Here is a 24,149-nt window from a genome sequence, read left to right on the forward strand (position 1 = left end):
GCAGCCATTCAAGCACAGGATACACAGTAGATAACAGATAATTTCTGAAGAATCACATTGTACACTACAGAGCTTATCTATCTGCTGTGTATCCTGTGCCTTTTCTCCATTTTGAGCTTTGAATAGCTGCCCCATGGCTACACAGCAGCTTGTTTTTATAAACTATAATAGAATTACTGAAGCAAACACACCAGTTTTACCAGTGCTTCACAACACTACATTATAGTTTCATTACTGTACGGTGTTCCTGTTCCTTGCTGTCTAGTGCACCATTTGGTAGAATGCTATTCTTCTTTTGTCCATGGCCAGAGAAGTTCTCTCTGCAGGGTTGGATCGGCTTGACGGATTACAAGAGAATCCTCTAGTCTGGGACAGTTCCCATGCACTTTATCCTATATCCTCCATAACACTATATAACCTCTATAGCATTTGTCATGGTCTCATCTAATTGCTGTGAGAGTGGCTCCTGGATGTCTGATTCTCTGGCGGCCCTAGGTCTCATGTGCTACAGGTATGGGACCTGTTATCCAGAATGCTTGTGACCTGGGGTTTTCCGGATAATGAATCTTTCCGTGATTAGAAAATCATGTAAACAGTAAATAAGGCTGGTTTTGCTTCCAATAAGGATTGATTATATGATAGTTGGGATCAAGTACCAGCTACTGTTCTGTTATTGCAGAGAAATCCCTTTGGATTATTTAATGGATAAAATGGAGTCTATGGGAGACTGCCTTTCCATAATTGAGAGCTTTCCAGATAATGGTTTCCGGATAATGGATCCCATACCTGTACTGATTTTCTTTCTTTTGCTACTTCTGTTTTTCAACGGGTTATATAATAGCTGTCTCTTTCTGTCTTCCCCTCGCTATAGAGCTTGTGTCTCTCACTTTCATTTTGACTTTCTCACACTCACTCTTTCATTCCCCCCCCTCTCTTTTTTGGTTACTGTCCTGATACTTACCCCCCTCATTCTGCAAGAGGTGACCTTTATTTTTTTATACACCTCTTGCGTTGAGCATTGCCCTCTCTCTAAAGTTTATCTGCCATTTTGGCTCTCCCTCTTTTAAAGGGGCAGATGTCACTTTTTTTTTTTTTGATGACGTGCTCTGTGATCTTCAGTTGATCTTCATTCTTTTTACATTTTTGTGTGTTTCTATTGATTCAGCTCTCCAGTTTAGATTTTCAGCACTTGACAGGTTGCTGGGGTCTATTTTACCCTAGCAACTAGGCAGTGAGTTGAATGGGAGACCGGAAGGTGAACAGGAGAGGCCTGAATAGAAAGATATCCGGAGTAAAAAGCTGTGCAGGCTGCATGTATTAGATCCAAATAATTGCAAACTGCCCTCAGAAGAGCAACTGACCTATAATCCTGCACCAGCACTAATCCCCTTTTCTGCCTCTGCTGCAGGCTTGCTGGCACTTTCAGGGTTAAATGCTCTTGCAGGATGGCGCTGACCCATACAGCTTCCCTTGCTTTGGACTTGGACAGGTGCCTTCAAGCACTTATGTTTACCTGTGCCATATTGTAACAAAGTATTAAAAAATAAAAAATATATATATATGTATATACACATATACGTGTGTGTGTGTGTGTGTGTGTGCACGCACGCACGCACACACACACACACACACAAATATAAGAGGTCTTCTGCACTCAACCCATGATATATACAGGTGTGGGAAAGCTCCGAATTATAGAAAGGCCATCTCCCATAGACTCCATGTTATACAAATAATCCAACATTTTAAAAAGGATTTCCTTTTTCTCTGTCATAGGCCCCAAGCATTCTGGTTAACAGATCCCATACCTGTACACATGATTATATGTATAGTATAATTGATTTATGTATTGGGGTGGTTCACCTTTAAGGTAACTTTCTAGTATGTTATAGAATGGCTAATTCGGAACAACTTTTCAGTTGGTCTTCGCTATTTATTTTTTATAGTTTTTGAATTATTTTCCTTCTTCTTCTGACTCGCCCCCAGCTTTTTGATGGGGGTCACTGACCCCATCTAAAAAACAATGGGGCTACAAATTTATTGTTGTTGCTGCTTTTTATTGCTTGTATATCTATTCAGGCTTCTCCTATTTAAATTCCAGCCTCTAATTCAAATCAGTGCATGGTTGCTAGGGGAATTTGGACCATAGCAATCAGATTGCTGGACAGGTGCTGGCTAAAAAGCTAAATAACTCACAAGCGACAGATAATAAAAAATGAAAACCAATTGCAATTTGTCTCCGAATATCAACCTCTACATCATTCTAAAAGTGAATTCAAAGGTGTACAACCCCTTTAAAGCGGTTGTTCATCTTTGAGATAACTTTTAGTATGATGTAGAGGTTGATATTCTGAGATAATTTGCAATTTGGTTTAATTTTTTATTATTGAAGGTTTTTGAGTAATTTATCTTTTTATTCTACAGCTCTTTTAAGCAATCTGTAACTAGGGCCCAAATTACCCTAGCAACCATGCATTGATTTGAATAAGAGACTGGAATATGAATAATAGAATAGAAGGATCAGTAATGAAAAGTAGCAATAACAATAGCCTTACAGGGAATTTGTTTTTTTAGGAGTCAGCAACGCCCATTTAAAAGCTGCAAAGAATCTGAAGAAAAAGACAAATAACTATAAAAAAAAAAAAATAATGAAGACCAATTGAAAAGTTGCTTAAAATTGGTCGTTCTATAACATACTAAAAGTTACTTTGAAGGTGAACCACCCCTTTAAGCATTGCTGTAAAAAACATTATTTTCACCTAAAAATCATCTGATTTCTCAAAGTTCTCCCCCCAGGTCTAGCTGCGGCTTTACCCTGCTCGCTTTTTTCTTCTTCTAGCATGTGACTCACACCTTGCAGTTTCAGCCTCTGGGTGTTTGTGGGGGCTGCTCGAAAAAGTGTAGGGGGGGGGGTAGTAGATGCTAAAGGGTAAATAGTGCTGAGAATAAAGGAGCACACTTGGCTGTGCACCTTCATTTTCGCTTTCCATATCTCTGCTCTAGAAATGCACTTGCACGTACGGAGGGTGATGGGAGTTATTCCAATCACGGGCGTGCCCTGAATTTAGAATCCAGGATTCTCTTCCAATAATATTTCCTTTTTCTGAAGTTCTTCGCCCTGCCAAACCATCTCCTCTGTCAGGCAGCCTAGCGGGAGCCAGGGATCCTTTGCAAAACACAAACACCAAACTAGGACTTAAACGCCTTGTGACTCTTGGCTGCAGAACTGGCAGCCTCCCTCTTTCTCTCTCCTTGTCCAACTGATGCACAAAGTGCCCCCATATGCACAACCCCTTTCACACATCTAATGAAAAAGTACTTGCATAATACAGGTATAGGACCTGTTATCCAGAATGCTCAGGACCTGGGGTTTTCTGGATAACGGATCTTTCCGTAATTTGGATCTTCATATCTTAAGTCTACAAGAAAATCATTAAAGGGGAAAGGCTAGAAATGCTGTATTTTGTATACTAAACATAAACATGAACTTACTGCACCACAAGCCTAGTCAAACAAATAATTTATGCTTTCAAAGTTGGCCACAGGGGGTCACCATCTTGTAACTTTGTGAAACATCTTTGCAAGACCAAGACTGTGCACATGCTCAGTGTGGTCTGGGCTGCTTAGGGATCGTCATAAATGATCAAAACAGCACAAGTCAAATAATATCTTCCAGAAGCCGATACAACAAGACTGATTAATAATCAGAATAGGCAGACTGCACCGGGTCATTTAATCTTATGTGGATTTTATAGTTTTGTATTGTTTAATACAAACTTTCTCCAACTCCAGTGGCTGCAGCAAATTAATCCTCCAAATAGAATCCCAGTTTATCAGTTTAAATCTGGCTCCATGCCCTTTGTCCCTGCAGCTGGAGTTGGAAACCGTCAGGGTAGGACTCCACGAGCGATTTTGTCGCGATCTGTCGTGCTGTGACAAAACACATGCGACAAAAATAAAGTAAGAGATAGAATTGTCGCATGGTGATGCAGCGGATACAGACGAAGCACGCAGCATCCGACACTCGTATCGCGTCAGATCAACGCTGCGACACCATGCGAAAATTCTATCTCTTACCTTGTTTTTGTCGCATGCGTTTTGTCGCAGTGCGTCTGATCGCGACAAAATCACTCGTGGAGTCCTACCCTAAAGAGGATGTAAAGGCAAAAATAAAATACAGTACAAATCTCTACACAGTCGACGACTGCTCTACAGGGAAACAAACAAAGCTGCTTGAGTTCTGCATGGCTGGGAAGTAAGGAGAGGGCTCCCCCTGCAGTTCATAAGTATGATTGATTGTTTCCCTGCAGAGCAGTTAGGGACCGTCTGACAATTCCTATCCACAGCAGTAAATGAAGGGAGAATTTTACTGCATACAGTCAGGTTTCTAATAAAAACGGTACACATTATTTAATTAAAGTACATTGAAGATAGGTGTATTTTTCATTAAAGAAAGTAAAAATGGGATTTTATATTTTTGCCTTTACATGCCCTTTAAATAAACCCAATAGACTCTTTTTTGCTTCCAATAAGGATTTATTATATCTTAGTTGGGATCAAGTATAAAGTACTGTTTCATTATTACAAAGAAAAAATGAATCATTTTTAAAAATTTGAATTATTTCATTATAATGGCGTTTATGGGAGGCAACCTTCCCGTAATTCAGAACTTTCTGGATAACAGGTTTCCGGATAATGGATCCCATAGCTGTACCTTATTTTAATGTTTTACTGTATTAAGAAAACCAAATGAAATGGTGATGCTGTCCCTTTCCCTTTAAATCAGCTCTTCAGTCTCTTATTGAAAGATGAAAGGGCAGGGTCACCTGATCTGATCAGTTGCAGCCTCACTGACAGTCTGTTGGAGCTTATTGTGATCAAATTTGATAATAATATTTGACACCCCCAACAAATTTTGAACTTTTTTTTCTTTTCCTGCATTGCCAAGGGCCCCAATTTTTTTCCCCCCTGTCTCTGGCCCTGCTTTCCGCTAAGAAACAGAACCGTTTTCAGTATCATGTGACAGTCCATTGTTACTAATGTGTATAAAAATAAATATATTTAAAAACACAATGTTCTGTTAAAAGTCTGCACATTTTCACTTAGTTTTCTCATTGAACACACAGCCAAGTGTCTCCTCCGGGGAAATGAGGTCTGTGATGGGAGCAGTGTGAAAGCCAGAGCACGTACACACTGCATTAATCCCTTCGCTAGTATGACAGTTCCCACATTCCTGTACATTCCATATTTCTAACTGTCGGCGCCAGCCTCCTCCGTTCCATACACATTGCTAACGCATCATGTGTGACATGCAAACACACGTACATACACACACCAGCGGTTCCCAGGCACACAATCTCATCTTTGCTTCCCTGCTGATTGCTGCAATGGGAAAAGACACTGACTGTCACATGACCAAAGATGGCTGCCTCCATCCCTGCTGCTCAACTCTTCAAGAGCTGACATTCGGGCCCCTGGACCTTTATGCGAAGATAGCAATAAAATTGAGGACATGCTGCCATGTTTGGGGTCATCGATTAAAAATGTGGGGGTTTTCCTTTAAGTCTTTCTAAATACATCCCATGTGCCATTGCTATTGGCCATGAAAACCTCCCGTTGGGGGTTATATTATTTATTCTGTAATATCCAGAGAGCTGCTCAGTAGAACCAGACAGGTGTATTTCATTTTCCTCCCCCCTCACCAGACTGGTGCCTCCTGCCCACATGTGGCCAGACTTGCGCCTGGCATTTATTTACATGTTGCTGGGGCTGCGCTCAAATTCCTCAATTACGAGCCAACACTCATTTATTAACATTAGGCATATTGGCACATGGGCATAACCCATAGCAACCTATCAGCGGCTGAATTTTTCAGCCAGCTGCAGATAGAAAAATGAAAGCAAAAATTTGATTGGTTACTGCCCGTGTGCCAATTTGCCCATTGTTGATAAATTACCCCCTTTGTTTCTAATTTATTTAAAGGGGCACCATACTCTCAGAATTTCCCTGCAGCGTTGTCCTGGGTGCAGGGAAATCCCTATGATGGACTAGATTCAGGGTATCCCTCTGTAAGAAGCTTTGAGAATACATTGGAGTTAACTCTGCTATGGAGAGTGCCATTTATGTCGCTGGTTTTGGCTGGCCACACCCACAGTTGCATCAGGCCCTGCCCCCTTTAGTCTCATGATATGGGATTATGATACAGTTGCAGGTGATAAAGAGCCTCAAAACAACCTCCATCTGTTGACTCTTTAATTCCCTCGCACTGAATTTACACTGGGAATAATGTAATGCAAGGCTAGGCGGCAACGAGATATAGAAAGAATGAGGCTGAAGCCTTAAAGTGATACTGACACTAAAAAGCTACTTTTTAAAATATGAGTGTACATTGAGGGGCACATTTACTAATGGTCGAAGTGAATTCAAAGTGAATTTTCTAATTCAAAAACTTTGAATTTCGAAGTAATTTTTTGGTACTACGACCATCGAATAGGCCAAATTTGACTTCGACTTCGATTCGAATTGAAAAACTTGGAATATTCGACCATTCGAAAATCGAAGTACTGTCTCTTTAAAAAACTTCAACACTTCGCCTCCTTAAACTTGCCGAATTGCTATGTTAGCCTATGGGGACCTCCTAGAACCTTTAGCCAAAATTTGGCTACGTTTTTAGAAGTCTAAGTGTTTTTTTTTTTTTTTTTTTTTAAAAATCGGTCGATCGTTCGATTAAATCGTTCGAATCGAAGGATTTAATCGATCGATCAAACGATTTTACGGGTATCGAATATAGCCATATCCGATCAAAAAAACTTTGACTTGAATGTCGAACTATTGCAATTCGATGGGTTTTTTTCACTTCTAAATTCGACCCTTAGTAAATGTGCCCCTAAAAGTTACCTATAGGTTTTTTGCTGAGAGGTCTGTTTTTATAAATAATTGTTAGTTGAAGTTCCTAAACCTGACTGTTTTACCAACCTGACTGTCCCATCTCAGCCTGTCCATTAGAGTTTCTAATGCTAACGGACTCCTGCTGCACAAATATGGCAGCCCCTTCATACACGAACATGGGGCATCAGACAGGTAATGTAAAAGCATCGGGCAAATACTTTATGGCAAAATTATAAGAAGCATGCAAAGTCAATTTGATGGTAGATAAATTTCTGGTGTCAGTATCTCTTTAATACAGGTCATAGAACTACAATCCCCAGCATCCTCCAGCACAACGCTCAGCCTTTCTGTGAGCATTCATGCCAATGTAATGCCAGTATGTGTAGCGACATAATAACAGTCGGTTCCCCTTATGAGTTAACCCAATGTGCAACACACACACACACACACACACACACACACACATACACACACACACACTTGTTGCACTTGAGAAGACACAAGCAGCCCATCACACTGTGGGATTGACTCATCCTCATACACTGACAGCCTCACACCTTTTATTAACCCACTAAAAGGTTGGAACATCTCTCCTGGCACTTGTCATGCTACTCCCATGGCCACATGGGAAGCTCACACACCTCTCCTTAGCCCTCTGATAGGCTCACACACCTCTCCTTGTCACTGATAGGCTGGGGCACACATGCAGGGCGCTCACTACACACTCTCTCGCACGCTTGGCTTCCTTGAAGTTGATACTGCTGTGTGTCTCCTTGCACAGTGGGCTCAGTTTCCCTTGGCTGGAGTCTCCTGCAACGCCGATCAGGTCACACACTTTATTCCTCTCATGTCTGTCTCTTGTGTAATTGTTTGTGTGTGTGTGTGTGGGGGGGGGGGGTTCTGTCTCTTGTGTGATGGGGGGGGCAAGGGTCTCACTGGGTTCCTGTTATGTTGTGGGATGGCTCAGGGCTAGCACAGCCTTATACCTTGTATGTATTTGGAGCAATATTCTGCACATCTCCAGCACGGGACGGGCTTCTAAAGAGGCGTGGGAGCATTTAAAAAACAAAAAACAAAACAAGCATTGTTGCAGTTGCACATCACAAGTGCAAGTGTGAAGTGGTGGTGCGTGCGTACTGTGTATATACACTGTTTATACAACTGCCAGTGGGTATAGACTTACAAGTAATAGAATATTTATGTGCGTGTGTTGTGCATTTATAATATATGCACATTACTGACCATATCTTTTAAATAGCTAATGTCCAGCTACTTGTGCAATTATTATATGTATCAAAGGGATGCGTATATTGTTTATCAGGCGCGAGTATATTCAGATTATAAACAGATCATGTTTAGTAATATACACATATACAATTACATAAATGTGCGTGTGTATACCTGCTGTAAAAACAACGAATGTGCCAGCATTGCCAGTGAACTATTCATATAGACTGTTTAACTCTTTCACACATGGTCTTATTTTCTCTCTTAGTATAGATATATAGATATATAGATATATAGATATATAGATATATAGATATATATATACTCAAGCCGTCATCCCTTCCTGATGACGGCTTGAGTTTGTAAGCCGAAACGTTGCAATAAATCTACCAGCTTTTTTTCACTTATCAAGACCTATGTGTGCGGAAATTTTTTTGCTTTATAGATATGAATTTTTGTTCCAGCACCTAGGCAATCACCATGGCTATCTGAGTGCACCTATCTCGTGTTACATGCATACATACATACATGCACACATACATACATACAGAGATATAGATATAGATACATATATAGATATATAAATTAGATATAGATATAGATATATATAGATTTTTATTTTTTTTTCCCACAGCAGTACCGGCACTCACGATAAAGTCATTAGTGTGCCTGGGTCTACTGTTTATTTGGCACTTCGAAACGTCAGTCTTTTGCTCTGAAATAAAGTAAAGTTTCACTCCTGTGAGTGCGGGTCCTTCGATTTGCTATATATATATATAATATTTTATATATATATATATATATATATATATATATATATATATATATATATATATATATATATATATATATATATATATATATATATATATATATATATATATATATATATATACACACACACACTCAAAGAAGTAGTTCAGACGGCACTCCGGATAAATATAAAGAGGTTCATTGTATCATGGGTAACAATATTGCCTTACGCGTTTCGGGAAAGCATTCCCTTAATCATCAATGTCGTTATTTTTATATATATATATATATATATATATATATATATATATATATATATATATATATATATATATATATATATATATATATATATATATATATATATACACACACACATACACATACAAGCATATATACATATATACATGTGTGTGTATGTATGTATGTATATATATATATATATATATATATATATATATATATATATACACATACACATACATACATGCATATATACATATGTATGTGTGTGTGTGTATATATATATATATATATATATATATATGTATGTATATATATATATATATATATATATATTTATATACACTTATACATATATGTGTGTGTGCGTATACTGTGTATGTGTGTGTGTGTGTGTATATATATATATATATATATATATATATATATATATATATATATAGCGATAAGGAAGATAAGCACTCCAATGTTACTGGTCAATAATCTTTATATGTGTGTGTGTGTGTGTGTGTGTGTGTATATGCAGAGCCAGTCCAACCCAGCCAGGCGCCCTAGGCAACCTGGCCGGGTACGGTGCCGGCTGAGTGCGCATGTGCGAAACTGTGCTCTGGCGCGCATGTGTGAAACTTTGTGTGCACATGCGCAGAAGCGCAATTCCAAAAATATATGCGTGCCAGGGGAGAGACGGGACCGGACAATGGGGTAAGCGTCAGAGCAGGTACATGCCTGGGGCCCCCCCCTAGCTTTGCGCCCTAGTCACGTCCCTTCTCTGCCTACCCCTAGTTTTGTGCGTGCGTGCGTGCGCGCATTATGCATAGTACATTTCCCTGATTTTACATTTTCCTGGATTTGACACCATTTTATTCTGGTCCCCTGAAAGACATAAAATGGGGGTTCTTCTGTATAAATTCTTCTGTAATTTAGATCTTCATACCTTGAGTCTACTAGAAAAGCATGTAAACATTAAATAAACCCAATAGGCTTGTTTTGCTTCCAATAAGGATTAATTATATCGTAGTTGGGATCAAGTACAAGCTACTGTTTTATTATTAAAGAGAAAAGGGAAATTATTTTAAAAAATGTTGATTTGATTACAATGGAGTCTATTGGAGACATCCTTTACAGAAAGATCCCAATTATGTAAAGGCAGTCTCCCTTAGGCTTCATTTTATCTAAATAATTAAAGTTTTTAAAAACAATTTCCCTTTTCTCTGTAATAATAAAACCGTAGCTTGTACTTGATCCCAACTAAGATAAATTTACCCTTATTGGAAGCAAAACCAGCCTATTGGGTTTATTTAATGTTTACATGATTTTCTAATACACTTAAAGGGGTGGTTCACCTTCAAACAACTAGCTGTTTTCAGACACCACCAGAAATAACAACTTTTTCCAATTATTTTCTATTTGCTATGTGTCACCGTTTTTTCTATTATTGAAGTGGAAAGTGTCACATATCAAATGCTAAAGCAGTTCTGGGAGGGGGGACGCCGACCCTGTAAACTGTTCTGAATTGAAACATTTAGTTGATACATTTCTTAGCAGAATCTCTGGGTTTCATTACAGGCCGCTGTTAGAATTGATACAATAGTTGCTAATAGTCCAGAGATGATGCTGAGAAATGGATCAACTAAATGTTGCGAAATTGTAACAGTTCAGAGTCTGCACCTGAATTGCTGAGCTGCCAGACTCAAACACCAGAAACACGAACATTCAACTTTATACTTCTATTTTGGAAAAACAGTAAAAAAATAAATAATGGAAAATAAATTGTAGTCTTTATTTCTGAGGAACAGTCAACTGAAAAAAACAACTGAAAAAAGTGTTTGGAAGGTGAACCACCCCTTTAAGGTATGAAAATCTAAATTCTGAAAAGATTTGTTATCCGAAAACTCCCAGATCCTAAGCATTCTGGATAACTGGTCTTGTGTTATATTTCGGGACTCGCGTCCCTTTCTCAGACATAAACATGAAAGGGAACATGAAACGCCACATATATTTCAGTATGCTGTATTTCACACACACACACACACACACACACACACACACACACACACACACACACACACACACACACACACACACACACACACACACACACACACACACACACACACACACACACACACACACACACACACACACACACACACACACACACACACACACACACACACACACACACACACACACACACACACACACACACACACACTAAAAAATCAATCGATATTCGTTGCCTCAAATTCGTTAAAATCTTGAAGAAGGACACAAAGCCTGTCTGAAAGTTTAAGACAATAAACCTTGATTTATTTTTAAATATAAAGATGTGAGAGCTTTGTGCTTGATCAATCATTATATATAAAGCATGGTCACAAGAGGTAGTGTTCAGAGTGCTCCCCTCCACTGTATTGTAGGGAAAACCTATTTCAGTATCTTTACTGCTAATATATTTGGCGTTTCTTCTATACGCTCTAAAAATAATACGTGTTTATCTAAATATACTTTGTATAGATTTTTATATTCTGCATGGCAAGTGCAGCTTGTGCTATTAACAAAACAACATTATCCGTTGTGTGTGGGTTTGCTGGGTGCTGATACACGGGGAGCATTGTGTAGATATACCATCACCTGTGCCCTGTGTTCCCCAGCGTGTAAATTCACATTAGTGTGTTAGTGCAGCACCGGTGCTATTAATAGCTGAATGGGGAACGTTGCCTGCCCTCTATTAATAACCGCCTGAGTCTATTTTGTTAGCCCTGCTTTAAACCTTCTTAAAATGTCTGGCTTATTAACCCCTGTGTGTATTATGTACATAACAAGATAACTGCCTTCATATTAGACATCGGCCAACATGACAGGGCCAACATGACAGCCTGACCAATCAATGTCCGTCTGGAGATCAACCACATGTCTTTTGGGCAGGTTTAAACTTTGCCAGACCTTCACTGCACTGGTCAGTAATTCTGGACTTCTGACAGCAGGTCTGCATAGGCCTCTATTGTGATCCGGCTAATAGGGACTCATCAGCTTCCCTCCTATGGCTGTGAGCTGCTATAATTAATCCTGCGGTCTAGTTATGGCCAGGTTCTACCTCACATTACTAAGTGGAATGTATTTTTCAACCGGTACTCCTCCACTAAACAATTGCCATTCAGAAAGGTCTATAAAGACCCTGTGCATGCTAAGGACCATAAAAATCTCAACCTATTATACTTGCTATCCACCACTCCCTTCCCAGAGACTATTATCCCACTATAACTATAGGCACCATCTCTCCCTACTATACCTGTTATCCCACAGTCACACTCCCTTCCCAGAGACTATTATCCCACTATAACTATAGGCACCATCTCTCCCTACTATACCTGTTATCCCACAGTCACACTCCCTTCCCAGAGACTATTATCCCACTGTTACTATAGGCACCATCTCTCCCTACTATACCTGCTATCCCACATTCACACTCCCTTCCCAGAGACTATTATCCCACTGTTACTATAGGCACCATCTCTCCCTACTATACCTGCTATCCCACAGTCACACTCCCTTCCCAGAGACTATTATCCACTGTTACTATAGGCACCATCTCTCCCTACTATATCTGCTATCCCACAGTCACACTCCCTTACAAGAGACTATCCCCACTGCTACTATAGGCACCATCTTTCCCTACTATACCTGCTATCCTATTAACCCACTGTTACTATAGACACCATCTCTCCCTACTATACCTGCTATCCCACAGCCACAGTCCCTTCCCAGAGACTATTATCCCACTGTTACTATAGGCACCATCTCTCCCTACTATACCTGCTATCCCACTGTCACACTCTCTTCCCAGAGACTATTATCCCACTATTACTATAGGCACCATCTCTCCCTACTATACCTGCTATCCCACAGTCACACTCCCTTCCCAGAGACTATTATCCACTGTTACTATAGGCACCATCTCTCCCTACTATACCTGCTATCCCACAGCCACAGTCCCTTCCCAGAGACTATTATCCCACTGTTACTATAGGCACCATCTCTCCCTACTATACCTGCTATCCCACAGCCACACTCCCTTCCCAGAGACTATTATCCACTGTTACTATAGGCACCATCTCTCCCTACTATACCTGCTATCCCACAGTCACACTCCCTTCCCAGAGACTATTATCCACTGTTACTATAGGCACCATCTCTCCCTACTATACCTGCTATCCCACAGTCACACTCCCTTCCCAGAGACTATTATCCCACTGTTACTATAGGCACCATCTCTCCCTACTATACCTGCTATCCCACAGTCACACTCCCTTCCAAGAGACTATTATCCCACTGTTACTATAGGCACCATCTCTCCCTACTATACCTGCTACCCCACAGTCACACTCCCTTCCCAGAGACTATTATCCACTGTTACTATAGGCACCATCTCTCCCTACTATACCTGCTATCCCACAGTCACACTCCCTTACAAGAGACTATCCCCACTGCTACTATAGGCACCATCTTTCCCTACTATACCTGCTATCCTATTAACCCACTGCTACTATAGGCACCATCTCTCCCTACTATACCTGCTATCCCACAGTCACACTCCCTTCCCAGAGACTATTATCCCACTGTTACTATAGGCACCATCTCTCCCTACTATACCTGCTATCCCACAGTCACACTCCCTTCCCAGAGACTATTATCCCACTGTTACTATAGGCACCATCTCTCCCTTCTATACCTGCTATCCCACAGCCACACTCCCTTCCCTGAGACTATTATCCCACTGTTACTATAGGCACCATCTCTCCCTACTATACCTGCTATCCCACAGTCACACTCCCTTCCCAGAGACTATTATCCCACTGTTACTATAGGCACCATCTCTCCCTACTATACCTGCTATCCCACAGTCACACTCCCTTCCCAGAGACTATTAACCCACTGTTACTATAGACACCATCTCTCCCTACTATACCTGCTATCCCACAGCCACAGTCCCTTCCCAGAGACTATTATCCCACTGTTACTATAGGCACCATCTCTCCCTACTATACCTGCTATCCCACAGTCACACTCCCTTCCCAGAGACTATTATCCCACTGTTACTATAGGCACCATCTCTCCTAACTATACCTGCTATCCCACAGTCACACTCCCTTCGGAGTTAAACCAGTTTTGCTTGTTCTTGGAATAAGTTAAGGATTGGTCTGTATGGAGTACCTATCCGTTATCTGTGTGTTTTCCCTCTATCCCTTGAGGGAATACACAACTCTTATTCATTGTCCTGTTAATGATATTCTGATATTTGACGTAACTCAGATGTGAATAATAAAAATGCAAATAAACCGCCCCCTGTATGAACGGGGCACAGGGCAGTCATTTTGCATGCAGATTTGCCCCCACCCCATCTCCCGAGGAGAGGGCACTTTGTTGTGCAGAATATTCAGTGTACAGGAAACACACAAAACAAACCGGCTTCCTGTTTATTCTTTTCAGAGCAGAGGGACCTTTAACCTGTGTCCTTTTTGGCTGTTCTGGGCTGGGATCCAGAATGATTTTAGGAAAGAGGCTGTGAACATCCCGACTAGGGGCACAGTGTATTGCTCTGAGCCCAGTGAGCTTATGACAGAGCCAAGGAACGACAGGGCTTGCACAAATATGCTGCAGGCATTTCTGGTTAAAGAGTTAAAGAGCACACAAATCCGTTATGGTCTGTAGCCGGCACAAATATACAATGGTTCAGTCTTTGAAAAAGCACTTGGCTTGGGCTTGAGTGCCCAAACTCCCCATTCATCCATCCATCTCTCACTGTCTGGCCAGCTGATTGCTGATATGTGCTGTGCTCTACCTAATCTCACCCCCTCCTTCTCTTCCTGCTTGCTGGATTTGGCCTACAAACACCTCCTTTCCAGCTGTTGTGCTTAAAATACTGATCTAGCCCCCCTTCAAGTGAGAGCTTGCCAACGAGACGGCTGGTTCATATACACTATTAGAGATAGAGAAGGTACAGTGCCACGATATGTAAAAGGTTCTTGCGGGGGTCCAGTTTGCTCATGACTACCCTTTCACTTCTTCGTGTTCTGATAAGTGCCAATTCATTGTATGTCACTTAAAGTTTCCCCCAATCCCTCACTTTAATCAGACCCCAAACTGACCATTAATTGTCCTCATATCAACATGTATCTGTCTTTGCACTGATCAACAGTCCTGATGGTCATTTGGTTGCACCATTGTTCCACTCTTGCCTGACCCACAGCCCATTGCATGGTCGCATACCTGTTTCCTTCCTAATCTGTTATATGATTGGGGCATAGATAGACCAGGCAGTTAATCTCCTAAACTATAGACCCTATCCCACCATGGATACAGGTCAGCACCCATGTGATCCAATCATTGACCTGGAGGGCACATGATAATACCCATTCATCCCACTATTGGTGGTGACTTGTATTGTCCAACTTTAGTACTGTTCATGCAACATACAAACCCCACACGGCATTGCATATTATAGCCCTTGTCTTCTTACATTTTAGCTGTGCTATTGTCTCCTAATTCCCAGTGTATGGACTACGGAGTCCCATCCACAGGTTGCTGCAGATCCAAGGGCTTTTGAACCTGTGGTGGCCCTATAGGCAAAAAGTTGATTTTTATTTCAGCAAGTGAAAAAAAATCCAAAAGCATGGATTGAGAGATTTGGGCGCATAGCAGGAAGAAAACGGTAACAGTATGGAGTAAAGAAACCATGGTCCTGTAGTTGTTACTTTGATCCACCCATGTGCAGTTTTCCTGAAAGTTGATCAGTCCAGTTTGATGTCTGTCTTTAGCCTTCAATAGCAGATACTAACCTGCTATCCGAGAGTATTTAGGCCTCAAGAGACCGTAATGTTGGTACATTTACACTTGATAATTAGCCTTCAATAGCAGATACTAACCTGCTACTCAAGAGAGTACATATGCCTCAAGAGACCGCAATGTCGGTACATATGCACTTGATCATTAGCCTTCAACAGCAGATACCTGCTACTCAAGAGAGTATAAAGGCCTCAAGAGACCGTAATGTTGGTACATATGTACTTGATCATTAGCCTTCAATAGCAGATACTAACTTGCTACTCAAGAGAGTATATAGGCCTCAAGAGACTGTAATGTCGGTACATGTAAGTGTGACTACATAAAGAGGAATGTTTGGAGTTGGCATGGCCTCTCTATGCCAAAAACACTGGCCTAAGTACAAGTGAGGTAATTGGTCATTCCTTGCCTACACTCATGGCATGAAGTTGTTCATTAGCTTTGAGCCGTTCCAAGGGCTCTACGTGCACATTCTGAAACCTAATGTCTCACTATGCAGCCCATAAAGGAGACAGAAAAGTGGTCTTTAAAATATTGGAGGGTATGTTGTTGCCTGTGGCATCACTGACAGTTTGGACACTGCCAACTATTGGGTTAACACCCGCCCTTTACTCCCTTGCATGTGGTCACAGGGCTCCCTCTTGTGCGGCATGCCCTTTCCTCAGCCTCTCATCATAATCCGTCTCTAACTGCGTAGATACCAGTAGGGGGGGGTTCGGCCCTGATTAGCAGATGAAAAGATACTAATTAAAACCGAAAACATAGGCAGCCACTCGCGCCACTTCTACACCTACATCAAAGGGCATGGTGCCACTGCTGACACTTGGGGGGGAAGGGGGGATTTAACCCTTATTTTGCTGTAACCACCTCCCATCCCACTGGAGAATCCAGTGTATTTACAGTTTCTCCATGCATGCCTGGGAAACGATTCCCCCCCCCCCCCCCGGTGCTGAATGATATGCAGAATATTGGTCTATTTTTGTGCTGATTTGCGGCTCGCTTCAGGAAGTGCAATATATATATTATTTAGGCAGCTGCCACTCCTTATCCAATTAGAATTGTAATTTTAACACCATGGTTTCTACACCAACAGCCTACTGAAGTGCCGTAAGGTCTCTCAATTGTTGAGACCCCAATGGATACTTTCTTTAAAAGACATTTCCGCAGGAAACTTGCGTCTGCCCCCAAAGAACCTTGCCTTACTCCAACGCCGCGTCGATGTAGCGTGGTTGTCACCACAGGGAAAGCCCGACGTAGGTCCAGTGCTGGCCTACCATCATCTTCCCTGTCCATGCAACGGAGAACCTCTATCAATCCGGCACAACAAGTTCCTCTTAGTGTGGGGGCGCCAGCTCGAATCGCAAAAAGAAACGCGCGACGGAGATCAAGTACAACCACACCAAGACTAAGTCCCCGTTTTGCAGTGCAGAAGAAGCGTGGTGGGAGACTACACAGCATTGACAACCAACTTATTGGCCCATCTATGCTGCTGGCTAGCCTAATCCCTATTAAGAAGGATACAGGGAGAAAAAAGGAGAGTTCTGAGGATGAAGAGTTGATTGACACATCCGATGAGGGAGTCGATTTGGAAAATTTCATCCCCATGGACGTAGGAGCGACCAGTTCTGGAGATGGCTCAAACCTAGAACCTTGCTCCATTGATCATCATAACTTGTAGGTACTAAGTAAAGAGAGATGGAGCGCATTATGCTTACTGAGTGTATACTGACCGGTGTATACAGCTACATAATGCCAGTATACTCCAGGGAAGCACCAAATCCACTATTTTGGATTCTGCCGAACCCCCGAATCCTTCGCAAAAGATTCGGCTGAATACCAAACAAAATCCGAATCCTAATTTGCATATGCAAAATTAGTGATGGGTAGGGGGAAACATGTTTTACTTCCCTGTTTTGTGACCCGCCCCTAATTTGCATATTCAAATTCTAGTTCGGCTGGGCAGAAGGATTGGGCCGAATCCTGCTGAAAAAGGCAGAATCCTGGATTTGGTGCATCCCTGGTATACTCAAATCAAGTGCAAGATTTTTATGTACATTAGGTAAAAAAAAAGGCAAAGCCTGACACGCTTTGCCCAGTAAACACACACACACACACACCCACACCCCAGTGTTCTTTGCAGTTACATGTATTAGAGAAGGGTATAGTCGGTATATCTTGGCTGAAGAACTTCTGGTTTAACAACACTGTCAGGGGTTCTGTGAGTTGTAGACTAACTAAAAGGCCACTTATTATTTTATATAAAAAGTAAGTGAGGCTAAAAACATCCCTGTGTCGTCTTTAACACTAACCAGACGTGTTTTATTTTCGGATAAGAAATTCTCTGGATCAATTCTGTTGATTTATGAAAACCAATGTGCTTTTTGTGAAGTTCTCTAGGATACACTGTGCATCCAATTAATAAGACTAAAGGAGAACTAAAGCCTTAAAAATTAATTCAGCTACGAATGCATAACAGGAATAATTGAGGCTGTCAAAGATGTCTCCAGGAGCTCCACCATCTTGGATCTTGTTAGGCCCTCTTATGTGTGTCCGTGGCACTGCACATTCTCAATGGGCTCTGGGCTACTGTTGTGAAGCAAAGTTTAGGGGTCTTGGGAAATCATCAATCTGAATGTGAGGTTTATCTGCCGTAGAAGCTGATGCTAGATCGCTAATTATTAAATTCTGATGCAGACTGCACTGGTCTCTAAGCTGCCATGTAATGTGACTCTGAATGAATTATTAATCAGCCTTGTGTTGTGACCTTTATATTCTATCTATACTGTATATTGTGAGTCCCTAATGCCGAGCATGTGCCGGGAAATCATGGGGGGCTAATGGGAGCAAATTGAGAGACACAGATCTTCACTGTGGTCGACTCGGGCTGGTACAGAAACCCAATACAGAGTGTGCAGTGTTTCTACCCTGCTTCTTTGTTAAGCTTTAGTTCTCCTTTACAAAGAACTTGATTGTTTTTACATTCTCTCTTCCTCTTTGAATCGACACAGTAGAAATAATTATTGTCCCTAAATAAGGAGCCCTTAGTATAGGGTAATGAGCCGGGGAGGGGGTGAGCATGACAAAACTGTTTCCTCTTTTTAGCCACTGTGCCTATAAAGCCCAAATAAAACCATTCTCCATTTGCAATGTTTAGTGCGGGCAATGACACATTTCAGCCATTGTCCGGCTTCTTTTTATTAGTCGTACAGACTGCCCAGGGTATATGACACTGTTACACGAATGGAAGAAACAAGACCCAATCATAACGGTGAGATCAGATCCGCTTACCAGTGATACTGGGAGCAACAAGAAATTTCCAAGGACTAAAGGCTGAACGTCACTCCTGCAGCTGTTCTTGGCCTTTAAAGGAATTGTTCAGTATTAAAATAAAAACGAAGTAAATACATAACATGTTTCTGATATAGTTAGTTAACCAAAAAGCCAGAACACTACTTCCTGCTTTGCAGCTCTCTTGGTTTCCACTGATTGGTTACCAGGCAGTAACCAATCAGTGATTTGAGGGGGGGGGCACATGGGTCATAATTGTTTGTATTTGAATCTGAGCTGAATGCTGAGGATCAATTGCAAACTCACTGAACTGTTATGTCCCATGAAGGAAAGCTACGGAGGCATTTTATTGCCAATAGATTAGCCACAATAGTGCAAGCTACAATGCTATATTATTCTGCAGAATGCTTTACCATACCTGAGTAAAAAGCTCTAGAAGCTCTCTTTGTTTAGCATAGCAGCAACAGTATTAGCTTGGTGTGACATCACTTCCTGCCTGAGTCTCTCCCTTCTCACTTCTCTCATAGCTTTGGGCTCAGATTACAGCAGAAAGGGGGGGGAGAGGAGCAAATTTAGCATGCTCATGCCCGGGGCAAGGAGGTTTAAGCTGAAGACAGGAAGTCTGATACAGAAGCCCATGTATACACAATATAAGGAAATAAAATGCTGTGTTTCTTTTGATAGAGGACTCGGAGCAGCATTACTTTGAGGGTTTACTGGTATATTTAGGTGAAACTTTCTAAGGCTTACATAGTTTTAACCTTTCCTTCTCCTTTAAAGTCGCTGACTAACTCAGAGTTAGAGAACTGAAAAGCAGGAAGTTGTGTTCTGTTATGTTAGACATTCAGTCACTCCAGCCTTTATACATTACATTTTTGGCTAACTAACTATATTAGAAACATGTTTTATTTTGCACAGCCTGTCTATTTAGCCAGTTTGTATTTTTACACTGTTCCTTTAAGCCGATGGAGTAAAGTGAATATTTCCATTCTCCAGCCTGGCATGTGGCACGCAGAAAGCCGTGGCTGCTTAGTTTATGTTGGCCGGGGTTGGCTTTCGCTCCTGGCAGCTTTTCTTGGGCACCTGCGTAATATCCAGTATGGGGGATGGAATCCCAGAGCACCGGCCGATCACTTGTCTCCCGTATCTCTTAATACCTTTCCCGAGGCTCACGTTTCTCTTCTTGCTCCTGGGTACATTTCACAGAAAGGATTCTTTTTACAACAGACTGAGTCTTCCCTTCCTATTGATTTCCTTATCCCCCGTGCTGATGTTACAGTCCTGTTGTTTCTTTCAGACCATTTCAACGACAAATAGTCTGCTAATGAGCCAATACTAGATGGTAATGCCATAGTGCCAAAGTACCCCCTTCTCATCTGCAGTCAAAGTAGAATGAACATTTACAGTATGGAGCTTTGCATACCTCCCAACTGTCCCTTTTTCAGAGGGACAGTCCCTCTTTTGACAGCTCAACCCACAGTCCCTCATTTGTACTGGAAAGTCCCTCTTTTCTCTGCACTGAACAGCCATAAAAAGAAACAGTTTCTCACTTAATTGGCTTTTAGCAGAGAGCCCAGAACAGCTAACAGGTGCAAATAAGATACTTTGTAACAATTTTGAGACACAAAAACACAGTTCAGATAAGGAGAAATATTTTCAAACTTTCATAAGCTGCCAAATTTTGTAAAACAAACATGGTAATTAGGGGGTGTGGCCACAGAAAGGGGTGTGGTCAGAAAATTGCTGCGCTACATGCGGAAAAAAAATTTTTGTCCCTCTTTTTACTTCCAAAATTTTGGGAGGTATGAGCTTTGGTCCATAGTTTAAAGTTTGAAATTATATTCACAGGCGGTTGCCACTAATGCCAGGAATCCGACAGCAGAGAAAATGCCATTTTTCACAATAGCCTTTGAATGCTTTGTTCTGCCGTGCCCTATGTTGCCATGTAAACATCGGCACAGCACATGGTAGTTTGGAGCTGCCAATATAAATGCTACATTCCACTGCACTTTTAACCCAGTCTGTCACTTTTTGCACTGCTGGTTCTGTCTCAAAACCATGTAGCAGAAGGCAGCATAGCATGCTACTTTACCGATATGTGGAGGGACTTCAATAGGACCGACAGGTGCTGTTTTAAGCAGCAATAGATAATATGTATTGGAATTGTTTCCTTTAAGTGTTAATGGAACAGTAACACCAACAAAATTAAGTGTTTTTAAAGGAATGAAAATATAATGTAATGTTGTCCTGCACCGATACAACTGCAGTGTTTGCTTCAGAACCTCTACTATAGTAAGGCAGCCATTCAAAGCTGAAAAAAAAAAAAAAAAAAAGGCACATGACACACAGCAGATAACAGATAAGCTCTCTTGTATACAATGGGATTCTTCAGAACGGATCTGTTATCTACTGTGTATCCTGTGCTTGAATGGCTGCCCCCATGGCTACACAGCAGCTTGTTTATATAAACTATAGTAGTACTTATCTGTGATCTACTGTGTATCCTGTGCTTGAATGGCTGCCCCCATGGCTACACAGCAACTTGTTTATATAAACTATAGTAGTACTTATCTGTTATCTACTGTGTATCCTGTGCTTGGATGTCTGCCCCCATGGCTACACAGCAGCTTGTTTATATAAACTATAGTAGTACTTATCTGTGATCTACTGTGTATCCTGTGCTTGAATGGCTGCCCCCATGGCTAAACAGCAGCTTGTTTATATAAACTATAATAGTACTTATCTGTTATCTACTGTGTATCCTGTGCTTGAATGGCTGCCCCCATGGCTACACAGCAGCTTGTTTATATAAACTATAGTAGTACTTATCTGTTATCTACTGTGTATTCTGTGCTTGAATGACTGCCCCCATGGCTACGCGGCAGCTTGTTTATATAAACTATAGTTGTACTTATCTGTTATCTACTGTGTATTCTGTGCTTGAATGGCTGCCCCTATGGCTACACATCAGCTTGTTTATATAAACCATAGTAGTACTTATCTGTTATCTACTGTGTATTCTGTGCTTGAATGGCTGCTCCCATGGCTACACAGCAGCTTGTTTATATAAACTATAGTAGTACTTATCTGATATCTACTGTGTATCCTGTGCTTGAATGGCTGCCCCCATGGCTACACAGCAGCTTGTTTATATAAACTATAGTAGTACTTATCTGTTATCTACTGTGTATCCTGTGCTTAAATGGCTGCCCCCATGGCTACACAACAGCTTGTTTATATGAACTATAGTAGTGTTTCTGAAGCAAACACACCAGTTTTACCAGTGCAGGGCAACATTACATTATATAATAATTCCTTTAACGCACTTTCACTTTTTGGTGTTACTGTTCCTTTAACTTATTCTACCTGCTTGCAACATTCAGCCTATTCCCTTGTGTCTTTTCAGAAAAGCCATTGCCAAATCCGGAGCTCAGCACCTGGTGGCTACCCCAAGTGTCCTGCCCAGTGAGCCCGATACCCAAGTGCGCAACACTGTGGACTGGAGTGTAAGTACTGATTGTTGGCATCTTTTGGCACCTTATTCACTATTAATTGTCAGGCATTACTGTCTATAATGTCTATTAAAGTGGTCTATTACAAGTACTCATTGTCCGTATCATCCATTATTTGTAAATGTGTCTGTCCTTTTCTCTTCTCTGGTTCCGGCTCGGTAGCCCATTCTCATTCAGCTCTGTTAGTCAGCTGGTTTCTACGGCATTGTTTCCAGAGTCTCACACAAAAGCATAGAAAGAATAAAACCAGCAAGACAGTGCTTCCATCAGCAATGGCATTTACAGATCATTTTAAATCAACTGACAATTTGTAATAAATGAATTACGGTGTAATAACCTCCCTTTTAATAAAACTCCCTTCTTCTCTTGACCCTTTAGGAATCCGCAGTGTACGGGGACCACCTTTGGTTTGAAACAAACGTATCTGGAGATTTCTGCTACTTGGGAGAACAAAACTGCACCTCCAAAGTAATTGAATTCCTGCTTTTAGTATCCTGATCCCAAAACATCGGTTTGTCCAACATAGTCCTTTACAGACCAGTAAGCACATCTAAAGGTGGCCATACACGGAGAGATCCGCTCGTTGATGTCACCAAATGAGCGGATCTCTCCCGACTGCATCAACGATCAGATGCGGTCCGCGATCCGATGGGATTTCTAGTCCCGTCTGAACGACATCTGGCCGACTTTCAGACAGATATCGGTCGGGGAAGCCCGTTGGAGGGCCCCATACATAGGCCAATAAGCTGCCGGCCCTGTCTGTCGCCAGCATTTATTGGCCTGTGTATGGCCACCTTAAAGGGATACTGTCATGGGGAAAAAAGATCTTTTCAAAAACATCAGTTAATAGTGCTGCTCCGGCAGAATTCTGCACTGAAATCCATTTCTCAAAGGAGCAAACAGATTTTTTTATATTTAATTTTGAAATCTGACATGGGGCTAGAAATATAGTCAATTTCCCAGCTGCCCCAGTCATGTGACTTGTGCCTGCACTTTAGGATGGAACTACTTTCTGGCAGGCTGTTATTTCTCCTACTTAATGTAACTGAATCAGTCTCAGTGGGACTTGGCTTTTACTATTGAGTGTTGTTCTTAGATCTACCAGGCAGCTGTTATCTTGTGTTAGGGAGCTGCTATCTGGTTACCTTCAAATTGTTCTGTTGTTAGGCTGCTAGGGGGGGAAGGGAGGGGGTGATATCACTCCAACTTGCAGTACAGTAGTAAAGAGTGACTGAAGTCACATGACTGGGGGCAGCAGGGAAACACTATAACAATTTGTCTAGCCCCATGTCAGATTTCAAAATTAAATATAAAAAAATCTGTTTGTTCTTTTGAAAAATGGATTTCAGTGTAGAAGTCTGCTGGCGCAGCACTATTAACAGATGCATTTTGAATGAA

General features: G+C 41.4%; 1 protein-coding gene across 6 annotated transcripts in view; it reads left to right on the forward strand.

Annotated features, from left to right (window-relative positions):
* LOC108715243 (diacylglycerol kinase zeta) overlaps positions 1-24,149 on the forward strand; it is a 104,427-nt gene that overhangs the window by 43,428 nt on the left and 36,850 nt on the right. For 3 of the 6 annotated variants that reach the window (XM_041560953.1, XM_018260222.2, XM_018260220.2), the window contains exons 2-3: positions 22,646-22,745; positions 23,130-23,219. In XM_041560953.1, coding sequence (XP_041416887.1) covers positions 22,646-22,745; positions 23,130-23,219 — 190 coding nt within the window. Of the gene's footprint in view, positions 1-7,611; positions 7,715-17,044; positions 17,626-22,645; positions 22,746-23,129; positions 23,220-24,149 lie in introns of those variants that run through there. The other 3 variants (XM_018260217.2, XM_018260218.2, XM_018260219.2) reach the window with 2 other exon arrangements.

The sequence above is a fragment of the Xenopus laevis genome, chromosome 4S, assembly GCF_017654675.1.
Source record: "Xenopus laevis strain J_2021 chromosome 4S, Xenopus_laevis_v10.1, whole genome shotgun sequence".
Taxonomy (NCBI): Eukaryota; Metazoa; Chordata; class Amphibia; order Anura; family Pipidae; genus Xenopus; species Xenopus laevis.